Raw genomic sequence first — 23,190 nt, forward strand, 5'->3', positions numbered from 1 at the left:
ATTGCAATGAAGGAGGCTCCTGCTAATCAACTGCACCTTACTATATTCAGCCATCCGAGGAAAGCCTGAAGGTGTCCTTTTTTTGTTGTTTGTTTCACTGAACATACTTTCCATCCTCCTGTCCCCCATCATATATTCATACTACTATAACCCTGCAGTGTGTATGAGTGAGCATGATGTGATTTTTGTCTAATGCTAACTATTTTTCATTTGTAGCAGTTACTGCTTGAAAGCTGAGAGGTGAGGTGGCTGAGTTCCCTTTTATTGCCCTTGGGAAGGGAGTGAGGAATGTAGGAGGACCCTCCCAACTCAAACCACAGTCTCCTAGGAGTCTTAATTTCTTGAGATGCCTTAGTGAAGATTAATGGGATACTAGAATGAAGAATTTAAGAATAAGAATACCTCCTTTAACCTCTGTTATCCCTTCCCGACCTACAGAGCTGGCTTCCCTTGGAATGAAGTTCCTTCTGTGTCCTATCCTGTAGAGACAAACATTGCAGGGTTTGGGGGTGGTATTGGCAACATCTGGGCTCCTTTTTGGCACTGTGTAGATTGTGCTCTGCCTCCTGCTGTTTAGAGTGAATACAAAGGATAAGAAAATAGAATTTGGTGATGAAGGAATGTAACTCAAGCTTTGCAGCTGCAGTCTGATCTGGGAAATGAACTCCTCTGTGCTGGAAGGTAGAAGATATGCTGAAAACCAATGCACCAGTAGTTACTTAGTACTTTTCAGGCTGTCACTCAGCACTACCACCTGTCCTGGGGCAGAATGAACGTAATAGGAGGAGTTTTAGAAGACCATTTCTTCCTTACAGTGGAGAATATACAGTGGAGTAAGTTCTACCCTACTGCATAGAGTATTTATAGGACTCTATAGTAGCCACTATAAATATGTGGGGACAGAGGTCAGATATCAGAAAATTGAATGAATTCTTTGCTGTGTCTCATTTTGTGGAATTTGTAATGAATTTCGGATAGCTTGATGAGGAAATCATAATCAGGTGTGCTGGAGAATCTTTTGAAAGCATAATTTGTGAGCATGGGCCAGGAACTCTGGCTATACATCCAGATTTGGGGAAGATGATAGGTTCTTGCCACTCATAGTGATCCTGCAGTTGGTCTCCTTTGACAAGATAGATAGAATATTTGCCTCATAGGATTGCCATGAGTATGGAATTAGATAATGCATGTGAAAATGGTTAGCACAGAGCTGTATCTCCACAGGTTATTTCTAGAAACGAACAGATGTGCTATAAAGTAGATGGAAAATGTAAAGGTCTGATGGAGAACAGGAGAACAAGCCGTGTGTGCTTTCCCCTCCTATATTCAGGTAGATCTGTTGTTATTATTGCAGTGTCTAGGTGGTCATGCTTCTGTGATTATTGATTTGATCTTGTGAAAAATGAGATTTTAGATTATTTGTTTATTGCTTGCTTGCTTGTTTGTTTGTTTGTTTGCCAGTCCTGGGGCTTGAGCTCAGCCTGGGTACTGTTCCTGAGCTCCTTTTACTCAAGGCTAGTGATCTACCACTTGAGCCACCATGCCACTTCTGGCTTTTTCTGTGATTAACTGGAGATTAGAATCTCATGGCTTTTCCTGCCCGGGCTGGCTTCAAACATGGCTTCAAACTGTGATCCTCGGATCTTAGCTTCCTGAATAGCTAGGATTACAGGTGTTAGCCTTTAAAAATATTTTAAAGTATATGCATAAATGTCACCTAGGCCTTAATAAAGTTCAGAGTTTGGCTAGTTAAGCTAATCATTACAATTCATTTTTATTGACTTGATCTTTGAATGTTTATATGTATATCATGCTTATGCCTCCATGAACATTTGAACATAATTGTTAACATAACATATTTTAGGATATTGTTCTATTAGACTATTGCTCCTCTGTGGTTGGGGAGGGAGGATAAGTCACTGTATATCTTTTGAATGGAAAGGATTTTTCTATTCTAATCCCAGAAAGTTATTGGGGAGGGAGATGGGGCTAGTGGAGGTGAGGAGGGCTTTGTAGCAGTTGTGGTCTGGCAGAAGCTGAGGGGGTGTATGGGAGGCTTTCTGGACCAGACTGTTCCTATCTCCAGGCTATTCTCCTGCTTTAATTCCTGCTTAGTGCTGCCAGAAGGCAAGGCATGCACTGGTCTACCTTACTGCCTGTCCATGGTGGCTGGGTGGGAATATTTTCCAGGAGTTTAACTAGTTGGGCTTACAGTAAGCATAGAAACAAATTAGTATAAAATCTCCAGGATGAACAAAATACCTTAACATAAAGTGAGGGTCAAAACAATGCTATATCCAGCTATATTAGAGTCTTAGGCCAAAGGAAAAATCAATACCAATTTTATCTTGTTTAAAACCTTGAAATGTGTTTGTCATGGATTTTTTTTGCCTTAATTTTGGTTTAAAAAAAGGTTAAAGTAAAATATCATTTACATTGACTACTGTGTTTTTTAGGGGGACTCTTCAAAATTTTGTGCCCTGGGCAAGTATCTCATTGCTCTAATCCTTGTCCTTAACACTAGTTGACATCAGAAGCAGAGGAAGTTCTCTGGAGTAATTTAGCTCCTTAATAGACATTTTTCTGGGGCTGGGAATGTGACTTAGTAGTAGAGTGCTTGCCTAGCATGGATAAATCCCTGGGTTCAGTTCTTTAGCACCACATAAAAAAGCCAGAGGGGTGTTGTGGCTCAAGTGGTAGAGTGCTAGCCTTGAGCAAAAAGTAGTTCAGGGACAGTGTCCAGGCCCTGAGTTCAAGCCCCAGGATTGGCCAAAACAAAACAAATGACTGGTCCTATTTGGAGTTTTTAAATGTTTCTCCCCAAGATCAGAGGGCAGGTTTTTCTTTAAGAACAAAGAACTAAAATTTAAAAAATAATAGTAAAAAATATATATGGCTGGGAATGTGGCTTTGTGGTATAGTGCTTGCCTAGCATGCATGAATCCCTGGGATTTGATTCCTCAGTACCAAATAACCAACAAACAATAAAGGTAATATAAAGGCTGGGTGCAGTGGCTCAGGCCTTTTACCCCAGCTACTTAGATGGCTAAGATTGGGAGGATAGCAGTTCCAGACCAATGGGGCAAAAAGTTAACAAGACTCCCATCTTAACAAAAATGCTGGGCATGAGGCCCTGAGTTCAATCTCCACTACTGGAAAAAAAAATACTGGGCATGGTGGTAACATGCCTATTACCTCAGCTACATGGGTGATTTAAGTAAAGTAGGAGGATGGCTATTCAGGTTAGGCCTCAGGCAGAAAATAAAAAAAGAGAGACCCTACCTGAAAAATAAAGGGCTGGGGATGTGACTCAAATGGTAGAATACCTGCCTAGCTAATAAGAGGCCATGAGTTCAAATCCTGGTACTACAAAAGGATAGGAAGAGGAGGAAAGAAAAACAGATTCTGTTGAAAAGGTGGATAGTAAGAGAGGGTGTGGGTTAGAGAGCATGGATATTACCTAAAGAGACTGTTGGGCAAGTATGAAAATAGAACAGTGAACCTCCTGAAATTGAAAGGTAGCTATGCTCGCCACTATACCACCAACAATGACAACCTCTTGAAATTGTACTAAGAAAGAGGTAGGGGGTAAGGAAGAGTGATACAGAAACTGGAATACATTGTATATATTCCATTGAATGCATTTGTGGAAATGTCATGATGAAATCCTCCTTTGTATTGTTAATGTATGCCAATAAAAATGAAAATATAGGGCCCGGAGTTTGGCCTAATGGTAGAGTGCTTGCCTAGCATGCACAAACACCCGGGTTCAATTCCTCAGTACCACATACATAGAAAAAAGCTGGAAATGGTGCTGAGGCTCAAGTGGTAGAGCTCTAGCCTTGAGAAATTCCAAGGATAGTGCTCAGGCCCTGAGCTCAAGCCCAGGACTGGCAAAAAAAAAAAAAAAAGAAAATATAAAGATGATATATAGTAGCAATCAAAAGTTTGGAAAAATAGAAAGGATAAGGAAGAAAGAACCTATCCAACATTTACAGGTCAATTGGTATTAGAAATTTTTTATGTAGTCGGGTGTGGTGGCCTGCAAGTCTTGCTACTCAGGAGTCTGAGATCTGAGGATCGAGGCTCAAAGCCAGCCAGGAGACTCTTTTTTTTTTTTTTTTTTTGCCAGTCCTGGGCTTGAGCTCAGGGCCTGAGCCCTGTCCTTGGACTTTCTCAAGGCTAGCACTACACCACTTGAGCCTCAGCACCATTTCCGGCTTTTGTCTATGTATGTGGTACCAAGGAATCGAACCCGGGTCTTCGTGCATGCTAGGCAAGCACTTTAACCACTAGGCCAAACTCCCGGCCCCTCAGCCAGGAGACTCTTATCTCCAATTAACCACCAGAAAACTGGAAGTAGTGCTGTGGTTCAAGGGGTAGGAGGTAACCTTGGGCTGAAGAGCTCAGGGACAACGTTCAGGCCCAGAGTTCAAGTCGTACGACTGACAAAAAAAAAAAAATTGTGTATTTTCATCACAGCATTTTTTGTTGTTTTCTAGTCTTTTGCCTTATGTGTGTTATTATTATTGTTATTATTATTATTATTGTCAATCTTGGGGCAGACTCTAGGCATAGAAGCTGTCCCTGAACTCTTTGGTCAAGGCAACCACCCTACCCCAGGGCCTGGGCATTGTCCCAGAGCTCTTCAGCTCATGGCTACCTCCCTACCCCTTGATTCTCAGTGCCACAATTTCCAATTTTTTAGTGGTTAATTAGAGATAAGAGTCTCATGTTCTTTAGTGCCCGGGCTGGCTTTGAACCTCCATCCTCAGATCTCAGCCTCCTGAGTTGCTAGAATTACAGGTGTGAGTCACAGCGCCCAGCTGTGTGACATTTTTATATTACTTCCATAAGAGATTCTTAGAAGTGAAATTTTTAGGTTAGTAGGTCTATGGAATGTTTTATACACATTGCATGTTGTTTATGGGTACCTGTCAGCTGTTTTTCCTACCAGAAGGCTTGACTGCATAGCTTGGACTGCTTGCTGTTACAGTGTGCATTATACTGAGTACTTACCCCTTTTCCTCTTCAATTTAACAGCAATGTGAGACACTTCGATAGCATTGTCTTCCACTTCTTTCTCGGCCCAGAGGTATCTCCTGGTTTTCAGATGGTTTTCTTCCTTGTTGATCATAAGCTTCTGTAGCATCTTGGTTTCTCTTGCTGCCTGGCTTCTAAGGAGTGAACACTTTTTCACTAAGCTTCAGATTCTTTTCTCTGTAGCTTCTGGCTTTTCTTCACTGACCTTGTGTCTTCCTTCTTCAGTCCTTTGTTGAGGATCCCTGTAACTCTATGGTTATTGAAAGGATTACCTTCCTCTAAATCTATATATCACTTTCATTTTATTTTTGGTACTCATTTATTATTGTATAGTTGATGGCTTATGCCAATTTGGTTTCTAGGCTGTTCATATTGGGTCTTTGTGTCAGTAAAGCTTGGCATCTGTATGTTTAGTTTGAAGCCATAGTCTAGTCTGATCTCAGCTGGGCCCAAGAGAGCCTGGGAATAGGCTTTCTCTGGAGTTTTACTGCATGGCTGGAACTCCACTAAGAGCTAGAAACAAGCTCCACTGGACTGTTCTCTGTCTTTTGCAAGCCTTTGCTTCTTTCAGGGTCTTTCTGTAAGTTTATCTTTTTCCTGAAGGAGTATCTCAACTCCTCAGAGCTGTGGAACAGGTAGGAAAGCCTTCATGGAAGCTGGTACCTGGGCCATGTTCTCTGCTGTGCAGATTGCAGGTTTATATAGGGCCAGAGCTAAGGAGAGATACTCACCTCTAAGTAGAACTGAAGAAGTACCCCAAATGCAGTAATCAGATTTATGTACAATATTTTTTTATTTTATTTTTTATTATTGAGGTAATATAGAGGGGTTACAGTTACATTTGCCAGATAGTGGGTGCATTACTTCTCATACATTGATACCCCTTCTTATGTTTTTGTTCCCATTTCTTAAGTTTTTGTCCCCATTTCCCTTCTCCTCACTCCCCTTATGTACAATATTGTACACATAAAATTCAATGCAATAAACATGATGAACAAAATATCAGAATTTAAAATAATGACAGGATCAATAACAAAGCTGTTGCCAGCTATTTTGTAGGCTGAGATACAAGGAAAAATAAGTAATAGTGACTCTGTATTTTTGTGCCCCAGGTAAGAGACTTACTCCCCTCACCCTAGTTCCAGTCTTGGTTTTACATCAAAGGCAGACATAATTTTGTTCATCAGTTGGAGCTGATGTGCTCTTTGTCCTTTCTTTTTTAGACAACATCTTGACAGGTGTGACCCTTGCTGAGCTTTTATTTCATCTAATATTATAGATTCCAACCAGTGTGTTTCCTTCCATTGAAGGGCTAAATCCTCTTCTCTATGATTGCTTTTTGATAATCCTAGGTAAAAACTACCTTCCAACATCCCCAAGTAATGAATGTTCTCAGTACAGTTTTTTTTCTTTTGCAACTATATTTTTATCTAATTGAAATTATAGTGTACCAGTTTGATATATGTATACAGTATGTAATAATCAGTTCAGGGTAACTGCTATTTCGTCCTTTTTTTCCTTTCTTCCTGCCTGCTTGCCCGCCTTTTCTCTCTTTCTCCTTTCTTCTTTCCTCTTTCTCTCCTTTCCTCTTTCCCTCCTTCCCTCTCCCCCACTTTCTTTCCCTCCCTGTTGCTACTAGGGCTTGAACTCAGGACTTCACATGCTTACGTGGCTTTTTTACTTAATAAGGTGCTCAATTACTTGAGCCATAGCTCTACTCCCAAAATTTCTACAATTTCTAATTCATCACATGAGCAATTTGTCTCCCTTTGCTTCAAAAGTTTCAATTCTGTGTCTTATGCTTGTTAAGATATGCCACTTAAGCCACATGCCCCCAGCCCTCAAAGTAGTTTTCAATGTTCTAGTAGTCTGTTCTAGATGCTTTCTGTTAAACTCGGTAATGCTTGAAACTATCAAAACTCTAGATCATATTAGAGCTTATATATTCTACAAACCTATTGGTATCTTAGAGGCCATTGGGTACAAGTTCAGAAATTTAATTCAAATTAGATAATGAAGAAGAATTTACTAGATTAAGACAAGGAAGCCCCCTAAAATACAGCAGTGGGATGTGAAGCTAGATTGTGTGGATTCTGAAAGTTTTCAGGTGGTTCCCTTGTCTACCTCTCTTCCTTCAAGTCATCCTCATAATATCAGATTGCATCTTCCAAGCACCTACTTTATTTATTTATTTGCTGGTCCTGGGGCTTGAACTCATAGCCTGCGCTCTTTCCTTGAGCCTCTCTCTGCTCAAGGCTAGTGCTCTAACACTTGAGCCACAGGGCCACTTCTGCCTTTTCTTGTTTATGTGGCACCAAGGAATCTAACCCAGTGCTTCATGCATGCTAGGAAAGCAATCTACCACTAAGCCACATTCCCAGCCCCCAAAAGTTAGCCTTTTATAAAGGTGGTTGTATAGCAACCTGATCACAGTTCCTTGGTGTTTACTTCAGATTCTCAAGAGAGATAGATATGAGCCAGCTCTCTTTCCTTTTTTTTTTTTTTTTTTTTTTTTTTTTTTGTGCCAGTCCTGGGCTTGAGTTCAGGGCCTGCGCACTGTCCTTGGACTTTCTCAAAGCTAGAGCTCTATCACTTGAGCCTCAGCACCATTTCCGGCTTTTTTCTATGTATGTGGTACCGAGGAATCGAACCTGGGTTTTTGTTCATGCTAGGCAAGCACTTTACCACTAGACCAAACTCCCCAGCCTGAGCCAGCTCTCTTAAGTGGGCTACTTGATAGAATATATCTCAGCATGAGGCAAAGAGTGTGGTAAGTAAAATCATTGTAGGCAAGTAAAAATATCCTTATCCTATGAGAGACTATAGACCTAGTGAGAGACCTGTATGCAGACTAGTGAGATACGATTATTCTAAGAAAATCAGAGTTCTCCAAAGGAACCAATGGAACATACATTTTTTTGTAGAGGAAACTTACTAGATTGGCCCACAAGGCACAGAGATTGAAAGTTATATATGATTTTTTACAGCAGGCTGGTGAGCTTGACAAAGAACAAGAGTAGCTCAGTCCAAGAAGCTGGGAACCTCAAAACTAGAGAATGAGTGAATGATGATGCAGTTCCTACTAGGCCAGCATCCTAATAGAGTCAGACCTGCGAGAGTCACTGATGCAAGCCTGAGTTCAAAGGCTGAAGAATCTGGGATCTGACATCCAAGGACAACAGCAATAAAAAACATACTTACCGAGGAAGGGAAAGAATAAGTTTATTCCTTTCTACTTCTTTGCTCCTTCTGGTCTCTGAGTGTTTTGGCTGGTGTTGCCCGTATTCAGAATGGATCTTTCCCACTCAGTTTATTGACTACCCCCCCCACCGATATTCTCTGTAAATACTCACAAACCCAGAAATATACTTTACTAAATCTCCAGACATCCCTCAATCTAATCAACTTGATACCCAAGAGTTGGGTATATAGCTGAATGGGGCAGCCTGTACTTAGCATATGTGAGGCCTTGAATTTAATCCCCAGCATCCATGGGTGGAAAATGAAAAGCTGACATTCAGAAATGACCCTGACTACTACAAATTTGTATGCTGAAGTATTTAAGAGGAAAATGCACTATGATTCATCCAAAGGTTTGTCAAAAATAACATGAGTTGATGTTTGGATAGATAATGAAGCAATAGTAAAATGTTAATTGTAGATTACAAGTGTGGTGTGTGTGTGTGGGTGTGTCTGTCTGTCTGTATGTGTCTATGTGGTTGCAGTATGATCTTTTCAATTTTTGAAATCTTTTATGATAAGAAAAAGTATGGATGTTTTTATATACTACTGCATTAAGAAATTTGGGCCTTATCTGACTTGAAGATTCTAATGTATGCTTTGAGGAGTGACTATTAGATATGCATCTTTGAAGGGAAGAGATCTGAGACACCAAAACAGAACTTACCATTTCTTTGGCAAAAAGAAGAGGAATCAGTAACAGGAGTCCCAAGGATAGAGTAGAAGAGATAGTTTCTGGGGTCAGGAGCTCTGCTTGCTGAAATCTGCTTGGTGATAGCATGAATTGGGGTGGGTAGATTGTAAACTGGCACACAGCCCTGGGTTAAGGCGCATGACCAGGGCCTGAAGGAAGAAGGTAGTATGGTCAAGGTAACCTTAGCTTCAAAGGTACTTTAATGCCCGTGTGCATCCAAGACACAGATACTAAAAAGTGCCGATTCTGGAACAGAATTAAGACCTTATTCTAAAAGTAGTAAACAGAAAACCAAGAACGCTTTGAAGCATGGAATTAAACTGGACTACTCTAGACTTAACAGTTGGGAGCTGAGAGAATCTCAAAATTTTATCCTTATCAAGTCCCCTGTCCTTTGGAGAATGTGGACCAGAGGTAATATACATGGTGGAAATGCTTGGAGATGGAGCTTTGGGATCTGTAATATTTAGGCACTGACAGCTCCCTCAGCTCACCTCAGCTGCCTTGTGTGTGTGCCATTTACTGGAAGTTGGTGGGTGCTGCCTCAGGACAAGCTTGGCTCTGGCTTCCTACTCTCAACTTTGATTTCATTTTTCTCTTAGTATAGGAGTATTTTTGAAACAAAGATTCATCTGTAAGACAAGTGTTTGTTATTGTGATAACACAGAAATTTCTCCATAAAGCTGTACCTTGAGCATAATGGAGATGGAGATTTAATCTGAGGTGCTGGAACAAAATAGAATGTTTTGTTATTGTTATTGTTGGTTTGTTGTTTTGTTTTGCTCTCCTATAAAGTACTAGGCAAACAAGTTGGGTAACGAAACATATGAGTGCCATGGCAGAATAACACGAAAGCCACAGTAAATCATCCTGTCATCATCCCTGCCCTCAGTCCATTTACAGTCTACTTGGTCAGAAGGCACCAAACCAGTAATTACCCACACAAGAATTTAATTATACTTATGAAATATTCTGAAGGAAAAGTAGAGGGTACTCACCCTGATTTTTTTTTGGGGGGGGTGTTGGTCGTGGGGCTTGAACACTGGCCTGGACGCTGTCCCTGAGCTCTTCAGCTCAAGGCTGCTGCCCTACCTCTTGAGCCACAGCGCCACTTCTGGTTTTCTAGTGGTTAATTGGAGATAAAAAGTCTCATGGACTTTAGTGCTCAGGCTTGCTTTGAAATGAGATCCTCAGATCAGCCTCCTGAGTAGCCAGGATTATAGGTGTGAGCCACCATGCCTGGCCTCACCTGATTTTTTTTAAAATTTTTACATTTTTTTATTGTAATTAATAGAAGGGTTACATTATATTGACCAGATAGAAGGTGCATTACTTCACAAACGTTGATACCCTTTCTCATGTCTTAGTCCGCATTTCCCTCTCCCCACCCCCGCCCCTTATCTTGTTTTCACCCCTTCCCTATTCTATTTCAAATAACCAAATAAGCATATACAATATATCAGATAACAAGGTGAAATACTGTAACAATATGAGATAACCAAGGGACAGCAAAAGAGATGAGAGATAACATAATACATTAAGGACAATAATTACTCATTATATGGCTTTTGTTTGTATATTCTGGAGGTCCTTTTATTCAGCATCATGGCCTTATGTATCTAGGTTTTGTTCTATTATAAATCTCTACTAGGAGAGCCCAAGGTTTCTACTGATTATGACAAATGAGGGAGACCATTGAGCCTATGTTCCTTTGAGTCTGGCTTACTTCACTTAATATGATTTTTTCTAAGTCTTTCCATTTCCAATGTCATTCTTTCTGACAGCAGCATAGAATTCCATTCTCACCTGATTTTTGAAGCAGGTATGTGTAGGGACAATCAAGGGAGACATAGTCTGGAATGAAGTAATGTTTAGCTTGAAACCTGAAGGATGTTAGTAGAAACTGGTCAAACCAGGGGTGGAATGAAGTGGGCAAAGGGAAATACATAAAGAACTTAGGTAGAAGGCTTTTGTGAAAGTGATCAGTGGAAAGCTATGATATATAAGGATTCTGGGAGATTCCATATTTCAGGCCTTACCGGCCATCAGCAGCACAGCAAGTTTTATTCTAAAACAAATGAACAAACTTTGAGCATTTCTAAACAGGTAAGTGGCATTGATTTCTATTTTGAAAAGATGACACTGGCTGCAGTAAGGACAAAAGAAAATGGCTGAGATGGACCTGGAGAAGCTTCTCTATGGATTTTAGTGAACAAACAATATAACCTTCTGGATGTCTCAACACTCTCCCTATATACCAGATAGCTAACCCAGTGGTGACAGTGAACTATGGGGCCAGGTAGCCCAGGAAGGCTGTGTTTTAGTCAGTCCTAGCTGATGATAGGGCTGGGCTTGCTGTGCTGTGATTCTATGTGTACAGTAATTCACAAGCCTTTAGTATACATAAACCAACTTGATTTCTTAAAAATCTTTCTGTTCCACAAAGGCAATTTTGTGTGTGTGTGTGTGTGTGTGTGTGTGTGTGTGTGTGTGTGTGTGAGAGAGAGAGAGAGAGAGAGAGAGAGAGAGAGAGAGAGAGAGAGAGAGAGAGAGAGACCTTTCCCCCCTTAGTTGTAAATATTCCTCAATCATATTTCTAGAGAGGAAGAACCAGTTGATGTTCTCTGTTCAGCCTGGGCTGTAGTCTTGGTTTTTGTTGATATTTCTGTGCCACTTCCAGTGTGGACCAATCTTTGCCCACAGTTGTACTGGAAAGAAGGAGTTAAATACCTCAAGCTGTCCCCATCTGGGTGTTCTTTTTGCCTGGAGAAAGGACTGCTTTGCCATATTCCCCAGAAGGAGCTGGCACATGGTGGTTTTTAATTTGAGGCAAGTGAGGAGAGATTGACATGAAAAAACAACGCCCAAGCCCCCACTGCAATCAGTGCTGACACATGCTTCAACTTGACCTTTTTTCCTGTACAGGCTTTTCTGTGTTCTCTGCCATCTGTTCTAGAGTTGTGGAAATTGTTTCTTCTTCTGAAACTTCTGGCAAAGTTGTCTTCAGGGTGAATCAATTGAGGGTAGTGTTTCTTGGTCATCATTTTGAGAGCTCAGAAACACAGTGGATAGTACACCCAAGTTCCCACCCAGATGACTGTTACCAGAAGGCAGTACTGGAGAGGTCACTTAGGTTTTTCTCTTCTTTGATTTCCTAGTGGTTAAATGGCAGTTTTAATACATGACCTGCTTATTTTACAGGCTTTTAGAAAACGTGATCAAGACATCTAGTTCAGTCCTAGCCTAGAGTCATGTTTGCTTTAGCTGGAATAGGGAATAAGAGAATTTTTAAAAGTCTGTTGCCTGAATTTAAAAAAATCAAGAAATGTTACCTACAAAATCAAACTTCTCTTGGAAATCATATGAGATGACAATCCCTCATCCCATGTTCTTCCATAGCAACCTGACTTAAGGATGGGTGCCCCAGGAATAGGCATACACTTCCTGTCTTGTTATGGTTGTCACCCTTTGTCATGATCTCCCTGACAGTGATTTTGTCAGTAGCCTCTGTATCTAGTGAGACCTGGGCTATTTTGCTTTCTTTATATGATCTTCCTGGCCTCATTAGGCTTGGAGCCTATGTCATGATCTCAGAAAGACTTAAAACTTTATGATGCTGAGCACTAGTGGCTCACATCTGCAATCCTAGCTACTGACGACACTGAGCTGTGAGGATCAAGGTTTGAGCTAGTCCAAGCAGACAGATTTCTGTTTGTCAGCAAAATGCTAGAATTGGAGACATGTCTCAGGTGATAGAGCACCAGCCTTGAACCAAAAAAAGCCAAGCAAGAGTATAAGGCCCTGAGTTCAAACACCAAAAACAAAAATTTTATGATAGTAAGGTTTTATAAAGATAATTTTTTGGGGGGGGAGGAGGGAGAAATAGGAAACACCATTTTTTTACTTCCTGCGTGCAAGGGACTTTGCCTGTCCTTTAATCCCAAAAGCTGTGAGGAGCCTTAGACAGTTGAGAGGACAGCCTCTGGGAAATAGAGCTGCCTGTGCCATTTGAACCCCACTTTTTGTTTGAAGCTGAGAAGAGAGATGTTTGTAGAGCCCAGTCTTTAAGAGGATAGTTACAACTACTGGTGAATCATCTGTAATCCTAGAACATAGAAGAAGCCAGTTGAAAAATTGATAGCTTAGTCTTAATCTCTGTAGACAGGGAAATAGAGGCCAAGGAGATGCAGTAATGCTTTCATGGTCACCCTTCACCCACATCTCCCAAGTCAGCTCTGCTTTGACTGGATTCTCTGATTCTTTACAAAAGCTTTAGGATTTTTATTTTATGGTTATTTTTCTCTTCTTTGCACCATTTGTACCCCATGAAGTAAGCAGCATATGCTGAATTTAACATGACTTTTTAAAGGATTTGGAGGGCAGGAAAGTGGGAGAAATGGGAGAAGTATCCCGGATGAAGTGTTTCTCATTTTGGTAGCCTATGGCTTCTTTGCCTCGTGTCTTTGAATGTCAGACAAGTGGATCCATTCCCAAATTTCCTTTTACCTGCAAGAAAAATTCAGCCAGATTTTTAGTGCCTAGAATTTTGGCAGGATTTTAAAATATTCAGCAAAACCTCTTTGGTAGCAAATCCAGAAATGCTGTCTCAGCACCATGGCAGTCTTCTTTGTCTCATATTCCTAGTCTAATCATTCTCATTGTCTGCCCAGCTGTTTTCCGTCACCACTCAGATAATCAATTTGGAGTCTTTCTTTTCTGTCCCACTCACCTTACTTTCCCTCACCAAGTGGAAGTTGCTGGTTACCTACTTCATTCAGAACAGCATAAGGGCCCAATACCATCTAGTATGACTCGGTATCTGATATACAGACAGGAGCAGTGCTGTTTTCTTCTTCCAAAGCACCACTGTGGATGTAGAATATCATGATGAGACTCCTGAAGAAATTGGTTTTTTTCTTGGTCTAAAAAAAAAAAAAACAAAAAACTTTCCAGGCAGGGAGTCTTGCCTAGTGGTAGAGTGCTTGCCTATTGTGCATGAAGACCCAGGTTTGATTCACCATACATAGAAAAAAGCCAGAAGTGGTGCTGTGGTTCAAGTGGTAGAGCTCTAGCCTTGAGGAAAGCCCAAGGACAGTGCTCAGGCCCTGAGCTCAAGGCCCAGGACTGGCAAAACAAACAAACAAAACAAAACAACAAAAAAGCTTTCCACTGGTGATTGTGTTCCTTGTAGATGTCAGAACTAAAAGATATTTTAGAGGTTATGTAATTCCCCCAGTTGGTCAGGGAAGGGTTATAATTCATGATAACCCACAGGTCTAACAAAGATTGAAGCCGGGACATCTAATTCAGTTTTAGCCTGTGAAACACTTGATACTTGTATCACAAATTCCCATCTTCTTCCAGTAGAAAACCAGGCACTTCTATCCTATTTGCATATTTGAGAGGTAGAAGCCCATATTATGTCAGTACTTTCATTGGTAACTGTACAATCTTATGCTTATTAAAATACTCTCTTCAGGCAAGTGGTGGGAAACAGCTTATCCTAGGAGTTTGAATGAAGGATCTATAGGAAACTGCAAGTTACAATCACAGTGAAACATTAATACTAAAATAAATGGCTAAGGCGCAGTGTAATACTGAGGAGGTGGAACAACGGAACCTTCATATGTAACTATTGAGAGTGTAAGATGATACACTGGGAGGAACTGTAAGGCAATTTCTTATAAAACTAAATATATACTTGCCATATGGCTCAATAATTCTTCACAATTCTTTACTTATGTAAGACAAATTATTACCGATATTCTTTTTAGATGCTGTACTAGGAGGGCTTGAGGTCAGGGCTTTTTTTTTTTTTTTTTTGGCCAGTCCTAGGCTTGAGCTCAGGGCTTGAGTACTGTCCTTGGACTTTCTCAAGGCTAGAGCTCTACTACTTGAGCCTCAGCACCACTTCCGGCTTTTTTCTATGTATGTGGTACTGAGGAATCGAACCCAGGTCTTCGTGCATGCTAGGCAAGCACTCTACCACAAGTCCAAACTCCCGGCCGAGGTCAGGGCTTTTTACTCTGGCCTCACTTTCTTTCTTATGGTCAGTACTCTACCATTTGAGCTATATTCCTCTAGTCTAGCATTTTGTTGATTAATTGACAGTTGAATCCTGCAAATTTTTTCTGCCCATGATGGATTTGAACCATGATCCTTTGAGTTTCAGCCTCCTGAGTAGGATTATAAGTCTGAGCTACCATTACCCACCAATTGCCTGTTAAAAAGAAACCTTTGTGTAGATGTTTAATTCATATTGCCAGAAGCTAGAAGCAATTCACATGTCTTTCAATGGGCAAATGAGTATACTGTTTATGGAATATATAATAGAGCAGTAGCTGGCAACTCCTCAAAATACTGATAGATTAAAACGATGATGGGAACTAAAATGACGACAATGGTCTAGTGGTAGAATACTTGCTTAGCGTGCACAAAGCCCTGAGTTTGATTCTTCAGAACCACATACACAAGAGCTGGAAGTGGTGTTGTGGTTCAAGTGGTAGAGCACTAGCTTTGAGAAATTTAAGGATAGTGCCTGACTCCCAGTTCAAACCTTAGGACGGGGGTGCGCGGGGGACGATGATAGGATCTCAGGAATATGCTGATTGTAAGAAGTCAGACAAAAAAAGAGTATTTACTTTTGGTTTCATTTAGGGACAATAAAACTAGAGATAGAAATTAGAGCTGAAGCCAGGTGTGGTGGCTCATGCCTGTAATCCTAGCCACTTAGGAGGCTGAGATCTGAGGATCAAGGTTCAAAGCCAGTCCAGACAATAAAGACGGTGAGACTCTTACCTCCAATTAACCACTAGAAAATCAGAAGTGGCGCTGTGGCTCAATGTGATTGCCTTTAGCTGAAGAGCTCAGGGACAGCACCCAGGCCCAGAGTTCAAGCCCTACGACCCACCCCCAAAAAAAAAAAAATTAGAGCTGAAGTTAGAGAGGAAAAAATTTTCTAATAATAACATGAAGAACTCTTTTCAGTGACAGGTGATTGTGTTGATGGGCACAACAAATGTATAAAGTTCATGAAACTATATATAGGTACATTGTGTTGTATGTCGTTGGTTTAAAAATATAGAAAGGAGAAAGATCTTATCTGAATTCTACTCTGTTACTAATTCTGTGTGATTTTATGTAAGAAACAATGTCTCTATGTCGCTTACCTACTAGGAAATGGACAACATAGATTGTTTACTTTATTCAATTGTTGTGAAGATAGAAATACTGGGGAATATTTCATCAACTCCTCTTTGGGCAGGAAAGATGAGAACTCTGCACTCATGTGTGAATTAATGTGGACATTTTGGAATTTATTTGCAAATCATCTTAACTTTGTGAAGCATGAACTGTGTTACTTCTTATACCTGGCAATCAGTAAAATGAAGGAAATACTATCTTTTTTTGTGTGTGTGTGTGTGCCAGTACTGAGGCCTGAACTCAGGACCCTTAGCTAGCTCCCCTAGCTTTCTTGATCACAGGTTTTACCACTTGAGTCAGGCATCCAGTCTATGAATAGTTTACATTAGATCAGAGGTAGAATACTGGAAGGAGTGGCCATGTTAAATTATCCTGCCTACTTATTTACTTGCTTCACTTAATAGATCAAATCCATTTTCTTTTGTGATTAAGTTATTGATGAGATTATTTTAATGTTGCATGATGTGTTCATAGGCAGAGAGATGGGCATGGCCAGATTTTCTTACCTCTGTCCAAAAGTTTCATTGTTTAAATCCTCACCTACAGATAAGCCCTTTTATAGACATAGATGCTTACTAATGTTCTCACAGTTAGCCATGATAGCAAATCATTGCTTTTCTTTTAGATGTATTATGGTTGTAGGCTTTAAGAATCTGGGTTGGCTTCCTAATGAACCAGTTGTACTTGCTGGGTAATGTGGAAGGTGACCCATTTCTTTAGTCCTAACCGGAAAGGTCATCTTGCTGCTGGGCTGCTCCCATCTGCTACTGCACTGCTCCCATCTGGTGGCAGTTATCTCACATTGCAATAGCATCGTCCTGCTTCAAAAAGGACCTACTTGTCCTTTGGTGCTACCAGGCCCCACAAATTGAAATGCCTTTAGACTATGTCAGATGCTGGGCAGAAAAATATTTATTAGGTTTTCTTCAGGCAAGAATTGTGATAAACAGTATATGAACTAATATGCATATTTTGAAGTTTATTTGCAAGCCATCTTTTAAGTTTGTAGAATGTGAGCTCTGTTACTTCCTGTCCTTGGCTGTCAGTAAAATGAAGCAGTTACTCATTTCCAATGAAAGAAATATCCATCTCTAGTATCAGATGTCTCTAAGAGTATGACAGGATGTGTCTCTAGAAGCTTAAGTGGAAAGAACACTTTTTAGACAGAATGATTATGCTCCAGGTTGTGCCTATACCTAAGTCTCTTTTATTTTTTCTAAATATAAAGGAAAATTCTTGGACTTAATGCTCTCTAGGAGAATTATTACTGTTCAAAGTTCTGTAGTCCTTTGTTTTTTTTGGTTCGTCATGGGGCTTGAACTTTGAGCCTGGGCCCTGTCCCTGAACTCTTCAGCTCAAGGCTAGTGCTCTACCACTTGAGCCACATCACCACTTCTAGTTTTCTGGTGGTTTATTGGAGATAAGAGTCTTATGCCCAGGCTGGCTTTGAACTCTGATCCTTAGATCTCAGCCTCCTGAGTAGCTAGGCTTACAGGCGTGAGCCACTAGTGTCCGGCCTCTTATGAATTATTAAAACATCCAGAAAATCCACAAAATGAATACTCACTTGGGCCATATACAAAACAGTTATGAGTATAAATAGGAATTTTGTGTTTTATAATACCATTTTCCTCCATTCTAATTAATTTTAACATGCATTATTATTTTAATAACATTTTGAGGAAAATACCATTACATTCAGTATACTAAAACACTACAAATTTAATAATAGAGTAGTTCAGTGAATTATAAGGAAGTGGAAAATGTTATTGAAATACAGAGATTAGAGACAGTTAAAATTAGTACTGAATGGTTTTCTGCTGATCTGACTATTGAAGAACACAGTGATAGGAAATATACTAACATGTGGTCTGTGGTAAATCATTGGATATACATTTGGAACTTGCAGTCCATTGAAAGGCTTTTTATGACTTTTGTGTGCAACAGTGATTTTTGACCAAGGCTCATTCTAGCTTTATGGAAATGAATCCTAGTCTACTGAACTAGCAAGAAATAAACTAATAAGAAATGCTATGGGTGCCAACAGATAGGTTCTGATATAACAGCCCCAAAGGAGGTAGAATAGGACTGAGTCTCAAGTCTTACTTGTCGAGAAGAGTTAAGGTCTCTACAATAGCTATGAGTTTTGGTGCTCGCCCTCGTGCTATATCTTAACCTCAACTCAAATAGTTACACTAAAGACTTCCTTCTCTGTTCACTTTTACCCAGTTAGTGACCATCTCTGGTCCTAGTGACATTTTGCTTCACAAGGTTAATGCACAGATATTCAGGCTAAATGATGGAGATGTGCAAGGCAGGCTGAGTGTTCAACTCAACTGCTTATTCTAAAGCTTTGCCACACCTTTTTATTTAATCCTCTTAAGGACATTGAATACTTCACACAGTTCTTTGGGAGTGAAATTGAGGTTAGGAGTTCTAAAAATGTGTGGAACTTTAAGCTTTAACGAATTCAGTTATTTGAAAATCCTGTTAGAGTTATATAAATTTCTATTAATGATCTCTGAACTATCTTTTAGGGTAGATGTCAAGAAATCTGTCTGCCATGTAGAACAGCATTCCTGCCTATATTTTGTATCTTTTCAATAGTCTATGGGGTGGGAGAGTCTACTTTTATACTTGAATTGGAAGATGGAGCAAGAAGAAAGAAATAAGAAGAAAAGCATTATTAAAATAATTTTCTTGAAGAGAACATAAAAAATTCAAAAGGAAAATACTTTTCTAGCCTCTCTGATGAGAGAAAGAGTACTGCAGTCATATTAAAAACAGGCTTGTTTGACTGGAATCTCTTTGAGACTTCCTTCAGTTAGTGTTTGTTTTTATAGGAAAATAACACCTAGGATTATGGCAAGGTTTAAATAAGATTATCCTAGACATCAATGTGTCCGACAGTAGGTAGATATAATTGGGTCTTTTTCTTTGATTCATTTATCATCTCATTTGTAGGAAGATGATTACTGCTCATCCTTGACCTTGAGATATGTTTGGGTAGCATTTGTTCCCTTTCCTATAAGTAATACCTCTAAGTTCCAAGAATCTTAATGTCTTGTTGGTCAGGATAGCCCAGGCTAGGTGATACTCTAGCATCAGTACCATTAACAGAGACTGCAGTGCCATAGTTATCTGATGTCTTTTTTGAACATGACTCAAAGAGCTTATTATATCTATGCTCCTCTCACAGGTGGATTCGCTCTCGTGTTTCTGGTGAGGACAAGCAATGGATTAAAATGTGCCTTGAAACGCATGTTTGTCAACAATGAGCATGACCTCCAGGTGTGCAAGAGGGAAATCCAAATCATGGTAAGGCTGCCTCTGGATGTGGGAGTACCTTAAAGCAGGGATAGAGACTGTGCTCTCATAAGAAAGTCATAGAGGACAGACAGTCAGACTATTTCTTTCCCTAAGATGGCAGAGAGTCCTCCTGACTGTTCTGTATATAGGACACTGTCCCTGCCTTGATCTTATCAGCTGGAGGGTGAGAAAAAGAAGCGAATTGAGAGAACCGACCAATTTTTAGATCAGAGAACTATTTGAAGACATTGAAAAAAGCCTGTTTAACACATTATTTTCTAGAGATGAACTGTGGCATTTCATCTTGAACCTCACTTTCTCTGGAGCTTCCTTTTTTAGCCTCCTGTCAGTTATCAGACCCCAATCCTAGATATCTACCATCCTGAACCCCTCAGCATTCTGTGAGCATGTGAGCATATACTTGTACACTTTTTTTTGGGGGGGGGGGTGGTGAGCAGGGCCATGAGGCTTGAACTCAGCCTGGGTGTCGTGCCTGAGCTCTTCAGCCCCAGGCTACCGTCCTGTCCTCAAGCCAAGCCTCACTTCTCATTTTCTAGAGGTTAATTGGAGATAAGAATCCCAGGTCCTTTTGTGCCCAGGCTGGCTTTGAATTCTGATCCTCAGATCTCAGCCTCCTGTGTAGCTAGGATTACAGGCATGAACCACCATGCCTGGCTCCTTGTACAACTTTTTATTTTCTACATGTATGTTTCTTTCTAACTATAGGATGCTTGTACCCTGTTTAGGCCCAAACCTGGATACCTCATACTCTATCATTCCACTTAGAAACAAGTCCATGAACAGTCTGGCTCTGAGATCTGAGGATTACAGTTCAAAGCCAGCCCTGGCTGGCTTTGTGAGATTCTTACCTACAGTTGACCAGCAAAAGTTGGAAGTGAAACTATGACTGAAATGGTAGAATGCTAACCTTGCACACAAAACAAAACTAAACAACTCCCAACACAAAAACCTCAGGGACAGTGCCAGGGCCTTGAGTTTAGGCCCTAGGATTGGCACATGCACACGTAAGTAATTTTTTCCATATATTTTTATTATAATTACATTATATTCACCAGATAGAGGATGCATTACTTCACATACATTGATACCCTTTCTCATGTCTTGGTCCCCATTTCCCTCCCCTTACTCCCACCCCTCATCTTGTTTTCCCCCTTCCCTATTTGATTTCAACCAAATATGCATATATCCAATATATCAGATAACAAGGTGAAATACTGTAACAATATGAGATAACCAAGGGACAGCAAAAAGGATGAGAGATAACATAGTACATTAAGAACAATAATCAATCATTAAAATCTGTGAACAGGAAAAATTGATCTGTGGAAATAAAAGGAAGTTTTGTCTATAAAGGGGCATATTGGAACTTTCTGGGTCATGGAAATGTATTATTTTGGACAGACATGTTTATGTAATTGTTAGAAATCAAGCACATTAAGAACTGAGTGTTTTTCCATTTTTTGCTGAAGGCTAGTGCCCTGTGACTTAAGCTACAGCACCATTTCTAGTCTTTTCTGTATATATGGTACCAAGGAAATGAACCCAGGGCTTTGTGCATGCTGGGCAAACACTCTACCACTAGGCCAATTTAGAAACTTTTTTCTAAGTCTCTGATTTACGATATATTCTTCAAAAAGTCTTTGCATTAGAGATACATGTTGTGTGTGTGTGTGTGTGTGTGTGTGTGTGTGTGTGTGTTGAAAATAATACATCTTGAAAACAATATGTGACTTAAAATTAAAAGCAAGATTGGCCATGTATTGATGATCACAGCAGAATGATGACTATATGAGTTTGTCATTGTATAGAATTAAAATGTGATCTGTTATTTCTTGATGTTTCTATAGTATTTCAATTACCTTAAACTGTTGTTTGATGTAGTTCTACCATCAGAAAATGAGGGGTTTTTTTTGTTTTGTTTTGTTTTTTTGTCAGTCCTGGGCTTGAGCTCAGGGCCTGAGCACTATCCTTGGATTTTCTCAAGGCTAGAGCTCTACCACTTGAGCCTCAGCTCCATTTCCGGCTTTTTTCTATGTATGTGGTACCGAGGAATCGAACCCGGGTCTTCATGCATGGTAGGGAAGCACTCTACCACTACGCCAAACTCCCAGCCAGAAAATGAGTTTTTTTAAGTGAGTTATTTAAAGTAAAAATCTTAATTCTTGTTTACATTGCTTGACAAGATAAATGGTTTATCCACAACTGTACATTCACTGCTGTTTTCTTCTGAGCCATTCTGTTCATTGCATACTTTCTTCAACAATTGTGTTACTTAATTTCTAAGTATTTTTGGCATTTTAAATTGTCTTTCTATTATTGATTTCTATTTTAACCTCTTTGTGATCTGAAAATATTCTAGAATAGAGGATTAAATTTGTTAAGGTATATTCTGTGGTACAGAGTATAATCTGTCTCGGTGAGTTTAGTGTGAGCATGAAAAGAATGGGTATATGCTGTTTATTCAGTTGTTCTATAGATCCATGTTATATGCAGGTTGATTGATGATGCTGTAGAGCTTAGCTATGTCTTCCCTGCTCTTTCTCTTGGATCTTTTTATATCTAACCGGAATGTGAATTCCATCTCTCTTGGAAGCTTCATCAGTTATCCCTCCTATATGTGGCTAGTTTGTTAGACACAGATGCAGTTAAGGAATGATGTCTTCTTAGAAATTGACCTGCTTGAGATTTGCAATAGAGCAAAACCTTGATACATAAGGCCATATAGTATGAAGCTAATTGAATGAACCTCTAGGATATTGAAACAAAAGCCATATAGTGAATGATTGTTGTCCTTAATGTACTATGTTATCTCTCATCTCTTTTGCTGTCCCTTGGTTACCTCATATTGTTACAGTATCTCACTTTGTTATCTGATATATTGGATATATTTGTATTTGGTTTCTTGAAATTGGATAGGGAAGGGGGGAAAACCAAGATGTGGGGGTGGAGGAAGGGTAATGGGGACCAAGATATGTGATAGGGTATCAATGTATGTGAATTAATGCACCTTCTATCTGGCAAATATTATGTAACCCTTTTATTAATTACAATAAAAATATTTTTTTAAAAAAAGATAAATGGTTTAATCAGCTTTGGCTGAAATGGATATATGGATAATGGTAATAGCAAATGCACATGATCAACTATAGATGATACGTTTGTGCCTTGGATTTCAGTGCTTTGGGAAAAGTAGAAAGATATCCAGAAAACTAAGTGGGAGTACAGGCTTGGCCTTGTACATTTATCCTTTCAGTGGCTGCTTAGAGTGCTCATTTGCCCTCTGGTTGGGTTACTAAAAGAGAACTGGTACTACTTTGGATTCCAGAAAGCTGAAACAATTGAGCTTTGAGCCTTCAGGCTTCAGACTATGTGAATCTCTCTGCAGGGACTTCATTGTCTTCACACTTCCTAGCCCCTTCTGTCCCCTCTACACCTGTAAGTTTTCAATGTGTTTCTCTTTACTCTTTCTCCTCCCTAGTCCTTGCTCCAAGCTTATTTACACATTTGCTTCCTACCTTTGCAGCTGCTCTGTGCTTTCTATCTGGATGGTCTTCTCATTGTTTCCTTTCATTTATCTTGATGCCTGTACTAGGGCTTGAACCCAGGACTTGGGCACTACCTCTTTTTTTACGTTTAAGGCTAGTGCTCTATCACTTGATCCACAGCTCCATTTCTGACTG

At 39.9% G+C, this 23,190-nt stretch overlaps 1 protein-coding gene across 8 annotated transcripts in view; it reads left to right on the forward strand.

The window, feature by feature from the left end:
* The window catches only part of Aak1 (AP2 associated kinase 1), a 158,799-nt gene that overhangs the window by 66,073 nt on the left and 69,536 nt on the right, over window positions 1–23,190 (forward strand). For all 8 annotated transcript variants that reach the window (XM_090336757.1, XM_090336758.1, XM_090336756.1 and 5 more), the window contains exon 3: window positions 19,380–19,498. In XM_090336757.1, coding sequence (XP_090192883.1) covers window positions 19,380–19,498 — 119 coding nt within the window. The remainder of the gene's footprint in view (window positions 1–19,379; window positions 19,499–23,190) is intronic.

Source organism: Megascapheus bottae, chromosome 7, assembly GCF_031878675.1.
Source record: "Megascapheus bottae isolate mThoBot1 chromosome 7, mThoBot2.hap1, whole genome shotgun sequence".
Taxonomy (NCBI): domain Eukaryota; kingdom Metazoa; phylum Chordata; class Mammalia; order Rodentia; family Geomyidae; genus Megascapheus; species Megascapheus bottae.